A 5,952-nucleotide genomic window follows, 5' to 3' on the forward strand; every position below is an offset into this window, starting at 1 on the left:
AAAATAATTATAATTAAATTTATTATTAAAAATAATAATAATGCATAAAAATAATTATAATTAAATATATATATATTATGTATATATATTACTAAAAATAAAAATAATAATAATGCATTATTATTTTTAATAAGTATTTTAAAATAATAATAATGCATTATTATGTATATATAATTATAATTATTTTTATTTTAATATATATGCATTAGTAATAATATATATGCATTAGTAATATATATACTAAAAATAAATTTAATTATTAAAATAATAATACATTATTATTATTTTAAAATACTAATATATTTACATAATATATATATTTCATTATAATTATTTTTAATAATAAATTTAATTATAATTATTTTTGTTGTAATATATATGCATTAGTAATGATATATATATATATATATTGTAGTTATGTGTATATGTGTTTTATTAATTATAAATAATTTTATTTTTAATATATATATATATATATTTGTATATATATGTGAATTTATATTCATATATTAATTTAAATATATATAGATGAATATTTGGACATTTAATAATATTTTTGAATGATGAGTCAGCAGTTTTTTGCTGAGTCAGCAGTTTTTTTGCAGAGTCAGTTGTTGCGTTTGTTTGATTTGGAAAAAATTTAAAAGTCTGGGTATTACGCGTCGTGGTGGAGTTCAGGTATTTATATGACAATTTTATAGTTCGGATATTTATTTGAGATTTTTGTAAAAGTTCGGGTATTTTTATATGATTTACCCTTATAATTATTTTTATTTTAATATGTATATTATGTATGTATATAAATTTAATTATAATTATTTTTATTTTAATATATATGCATTAGTAATGATATATATATATATATTGTAATTATGTGTATATGTGTTTTATTAATTATAAATAATTTTATTTTTAATATATATATATATATATATATATATATTTGTATATATATGTGAATTTATATGTATATATTAATTTAAATATATGTAGATAAAAATTTGGATATTTAATAATATTTTTTTTTGAGTCACCATTTTTTTCTGAGTCAGCAGATTTTTTTGCTGAGTCAGCAGTTACGTTTAACGACGTTAACGGATGAGTGTTTGATTTAGAAAAAATTTAAAAATCTAGGTATTTATGTGAGAATTATGAAAAATTCAGGTATTTATATGACAATTTTATAGTTCGGATATTTATATGGGATTTTTGTAAAAGATCGGGTATTTTAATGCGATTATCCCTATTTCAATTTATATATAATTAATTTGAGAAAAGTTATATGTGGCTAATTTTAAATTAAACTTAAGTTGTTGTTACATTATTCCGTTCTGTATTGAAATTTAGATTTATCAGTTTTCAGGATTATGTATTTTATATTTTTAAAAATCTGAAGGACAAATGGGAACATGGAAAAAGACGCGAGGAGATGATATGATATGGTCAGTGACTCAGTGATACTCCCCCAAAATCCCACCGGCAAATTTCCACTAATCTGAACCGTTGATCATAAACAGAATACACCATAAATTATCAACGGCCCCAATTTCTCCGCGTCAAGTCTCTATACTAAGCTCGTCCGCATCTGAACATTACCCCTCCCCCCACCCATAGAATCTCACTGGATCGGAGCAAGAGAGAGAGAGATTTCCACCATTTCCTTGACGAGAGACTGCATGAAATTCACAAAGGCTTAGACAGATCCGTGAAGAGTGTCGCGGCAATATGGCAAATTTCCACCGGCTGTCACGCGGCGTTGGATCTCCGGAGACCTGCGGCGGCGGCGGTACTATCAGACGGTTAGCTTTCGTTACCTCGGTGGCGGTTCTCTTCTTCTTCGGCATCTCGTTTCTCTTTGCTTCTGAGTACGATTCGACTGATCTCCATGGCTCCGTGAGTTCTCTCTGTTTAGACCTCGCCATCTTTTTTTATTTCCTTAGATTTTATCGGGAAACAAACTGAGATCTAATGGCGGTGATTTGGAGGAAACGAATGGAAATTTAGACTTTTAGGTTTAAGATTGAATGTAGTTTTTGTACTCCAGCTCTTGCCAATTATATTTGCATTAATGAAATTTGTTTCGGCTCTCAATGCAATATGACCGTTTCAGTGGAAACTTAACGGAAATTTTTCTTAGATTCTGCTTAATATCGGAATTAATGTCACTTTTCGAGGAATATGTATTCATTGAAGTTATAATGTGTGGATTAGGGCGTCGATTCAAATGCATATGGATTCGGATCCACCAGGAGATCCATATTGGATGTGAAGTCGGATCCACTCAAGCCACGGTTGATCCAGATCAGGAAACAAGCCGACGACCACCGATCTTTGGCACTGGCTTACGCTTCTTATGCACGCAAGCTTAAGCTCGAGAACTCTAAGCTTGTTAGAGTTTTCGCGGATCTTTCGAGAAATTACACGGATCTGATTAACAAGCCATCTTATCGTGCTCTATATGAGTCCGATGGGGCCTCGATTGATGAGACGGTGCTTCGGCAGTTTGAGAAGGAAGTGAAGGAGCGGATTAAAATGACCCGGCAAGTGATTGGTGAAGCGAAAGAGTCATTTGATAACCAGCTCAAGATACAGAAGCTAAAAGACACGATTTTTGCAGTTAACGAGCAGTTAACAAAGGCTAAGAAGCAAGGGGCCTTCTCCAGCTTGATTGCCGCAAAATCGATACCGAAGAGCTTGCATTGCCTTGCGATGAGGCTGATGGAAGAAAGGATCGCTCACCCAGAGAAGTATACGGATGAAGGGAAGCCTAAACCCTCAGAATTGGAGGATCCTAATCTTTACCATTATGCTATATTCTCGGACAATGTGATTGCGGCATCTGTAGTGGTGAACTCTGCTGTGAAGAATGCCAAGGAGCCATGGAAGCACGTGTTCCATGTCGTGACGGATAAGATGAATCTCGGGGCGATGCAGGTTATGTTCAAATTGAAGGACTATAACGGGGCACACATAGAGGTGAAAGCTGTCGAGGACTACAAATTTCTCAACTCTTCGTACGTACCCGTGTTGAGGCAATTGGAATCTGCGAACCTTCAAAGGTTCTATTTCGAGAATAAGCTTGAGAACGCGACCAAGGATACCACGAATATGAAGTTCAGGAACCCCAAGTATTTGTCTATACTGAATCACTTGAGATTTTATTTACCCGAGATGTACCCGAAACTGCACAGGATACTCTTCTTGGACGACGATGTGGTTGTGCAGAAGGACTTGACGGGGCTGTGGGAAATCGATATGGACGGAAAGGTGAATGGAGCTGTAGAGACGTGTTTTGGGTCGTTCCATCGGTACGCTCAATACATGAATTTCTCGCACCCATTGATTAAAGAGAAGTTTAACCCTAAAGCCTGTGCCTGGGCATATGGAATGAACTTCTTCGATTTGGATGCTTGGAGGAGGGAGAAGTGCACAGAAGAGTATCACTACTGGCAAAATCTGGTAAGATTTTTCTACTTGGTTTTACGTTTTTGGACGATAGGATGTAGCTAATAAGGTTTAGGCCCTAACTCCACCACAAAAGCTAGCTTATTGGGGGAGGGTGCCCATGGTATTATATTGACTCAATTGTTCCCACATATTTCCGATGTGGGATTCTAACAATACCGCCCCCTTTAGACAGCGACGACCACGGCGCTGGCGGCTTCTCGGGCGCTGGCGGGCGCGCACCCTTTGTGTTCCTCTCCCGACCGTACGCACCCTTTGTGCTCCTCTCCCGACCGTTCCTCTCCCGCCGCGTCGTCTGCATGTCCGAGGATCGGTTGGCTCTGATACCAATTAATAAGGTTTAGGTCCTAACTCCACCACAAAAGCTAGCTTATTGGGGGAGGGTGCCCATGGTATTATATTGACTCAATTGTTCCCACATATTTCCGATGTGGGATTCTAACAGTAGCTTTTTAGGTTTTACTATCTAGATTTAGGTGTAGGCAATGGGTATACCCTGAGATTACCTGGTCTCGGCCTCGTGAGAGTTGGGTTCCCGACTTTCGGGTAACCGCGGGGCTCTTGTATCCAGTTGGCGAGGAAAGTGCGACTGTGAAGTGGAGTGAATCGATGTGGCAGAGAGAGGAAAGAGAGAATGATCATGCGGGGTGAGGAAAGAGAGAAGAGCGACTGAGAGAGGAAAGAGAAACGTACCTGTACCCGATGGCCAAGGAGTGAGCGACAGAGGGCCGGAGGCTATGTGATGCAGGCGACGGACGAGCGACGAAGCGAGGTAAGGACCAGACTCGGAAGTAGAATTTCTGATACCTTAATCCAAGATTGGGGATTTATAAACAAAAATCTCCAATCTAAACACAAAGCCTTTAACCTCGCGCTCGTGGCTTGATGTCTCGTGGCCTCGTTTGCTTCCTCTTGACCTCCATTCTTTTGGCCGGGTACCCGTAGAACTCGGGTAATCTCCGGTTGAAACACAGATTCAAATCCAAACGTCGGGTATTCGCCCCGCTGGTGGATGTGGGCGAGTATCCAAAGTTACTGGTGCCCGAATCGTGGGTCGTGTGGTATTTGAGAACCCGTGCCCACCCCCTACTAGACTTTTTGTTTCATAAAAAACGAATTTCATAAATGAACACAGCACATACAGCTGACACCTGAGTGAATTGTAAATGGCAGAACGAGAACAGGACGTTGTGGAAGTTGGGGACGCTGCCGCCGGGGCTAATAACGTATTACTCGACGACGAAGCCGCTGGACAAGTCATGGCATGTGCTTGGGTTGGGTTACAACCCCAGCATCAGCATGGACGAGATCCGGAACGCTGCTGTCGTTCACTTCAACGGCAACTTGAAGCCTTGGCTTGACATCGCTATGAACCAGTTCCGTCCCCTCTGGACCAAACACGTCGACTACGACCTCGATTTCGTCCAGGCCTGCAACTTCGGTACCTGAAATCTTTCTTTACTTATTATTATTATTGGTTTATCATTTGAGCTCCAGAGGCATATATATATATATATATTGTGCGTAGAGGTAGTCATATTTTTAATTTGGCTGGTATTACCACGTCGGGATGTAAGCCCTTGGGTCTCCACCGGAACACAAGTGTGTTTAGATTTACTGGTCTTTTCTTTTCTTTTTTCGGTTACTTCCGTTTCAGTTAAAGCAGCAACTACTACCAAAAAAAGGACATGATTTTGGATTACTCAGCTCAGCGGGGTGAATTTAAGATTGTACAGGTAACTTGGAGGTGATGTGAGAGAGATTTGGACAAGTGTAAAATGGGTTCATCCGTCTCGATCCAACCACCACCCGTTTTGATCCAATCCAAATCAAAAATTGATCAGTCCAATCCAGTTTCAAACGCTCGCTAACCAAAATTTTAATTTTTAAAAATAAAATTTAAATATTATAAATATAATTAAAAATTAAAAATTTTAAACAAAATAAAGATTATAATTTTTATATAAAATATTTAAAAATATATATATAAAAAAAGATTACATCATGATAATCTCTTGAAATTCATGATATATATTAACTTTACTGCAGGTTTTTTGGGGGGTTTATTTAGGAAAATGAGATCATTTTTTAGTATGAACACCATCATGTATAAACACCCAAGTCAAACATAATAATTCAACGACCAACATTTTAAATACATCTGGCGAAAGGAAAATAGCCAGTCTTACATTCCAAAATCTAAGATTCAAAAAAGGGAATAAGGCTTAACCCTAAAACCACGAGCTCCAAATCAATCACGAATTAAACCAACCAAAAAAAAAAACGCCGCCAAGTCCCTCACGTCTCACCCCCACAAAATAACAAAAAAGGCGAAACTGATAGAACCAAAAAAAAAAAAAAGACAACAATATGAAGACTCGAGGGAATATTAAGATCTAAACTCTCTCTAAAACAATCAATCTATCTCTCCCCCCACCACCGGAAATAATCTTTAAAAGACTTACCAAAACCTCATGCCCTTTTTAC

At 37.4% G+C, this 5,952-nt stretch overlaps 2 protein-coding genes across 3 annotated transcripts in view; one reads left to right on the plus strand and one right to left on the minus strand.

Moving 5' to 3' along the window:
- Window positions 1-1,631: 1,631 nt before the first annotated feature.
- LOC104804630 (galacturonosyltransferase 8) lies at window positions 1,632-5,167 on the plus strand. The gene is made up of 3 exons (XM_010528961.2): window positions 1,632-1,893; window positions 2,212-3,459; window positions 4,639-5,167. The coding sequence occupies exons 1-3, from the start codon at window positions 1,726-1,728 to the stop codon at window positions 4,912-4,914; spliced, it is 1,692 nt and encodes a 563-aa protein (XP_010527263.1). The 5' UTR covers window positions 1,632-1,725; the 3' UTR covers window positions 4,915-5,167.
- Window positions 5,168-5,573: 406 nt separating this feature from the next.
- The window catches only part of LOC104804628 (putative G3BP-like protein), a 14,135-nt gene continuing 13,756 nt past the window's right edge, over window positions 5,574-5,952 (minus strand). Inside the window, exon 11 of one of the 2 annotated variants that reach the window (XM_010528958.1) lies at window positions 5,574-5,936. The gene's annotated coding sequence lies outside the window, so the exon portion shown is untranslated. The remainder of the gene's footprint in view (window positions 5,937-5,952) is intronic. The other variant, XM_010528959.2, reaches the window with a different exon arrangement.

This window comes from Tarenaya hassleriana, unplaced genomic scaffold, assembly GCF_000463585.1.
Source record: "Tarenaya hassleriana unplaced genomic scaffold, ASM46358v1 Cleome90, whole genome shotgun sequence".
Taxonomy (NCBI): Eukaryota; Viridiplantae; Streptophyta; class Magnoliopsida; order Brassicales; family Cleomaceae; genus Tarenaya; species Tarenaya hassleriana.

Excerpts from the sequence above, each read along its gene's own strand:
- LOC104804630 (XM_010528961.2), top strand. The coding sequence starts at position 1,726 with ATGGCAAATTTCCACCGGCTGTCACGCGGCGTTGGATCTCCGGAGACC. Across the intron at positions 1,894-2,211 it reads CGACTGATCTCCATGGCTCC|GGCGTCGATTCAAATGCATA; the intron begins GTGAGTTCTCTC and ends TGTGTGGATTAG. Across the intron at positions 3,460-4,638 it reads ATCACTACTGGCAAAATCTG|AACGAGAACAGGACGTTGTG; the intron begins GTAAGATTTTTC and ends TGTAAATGGCAG.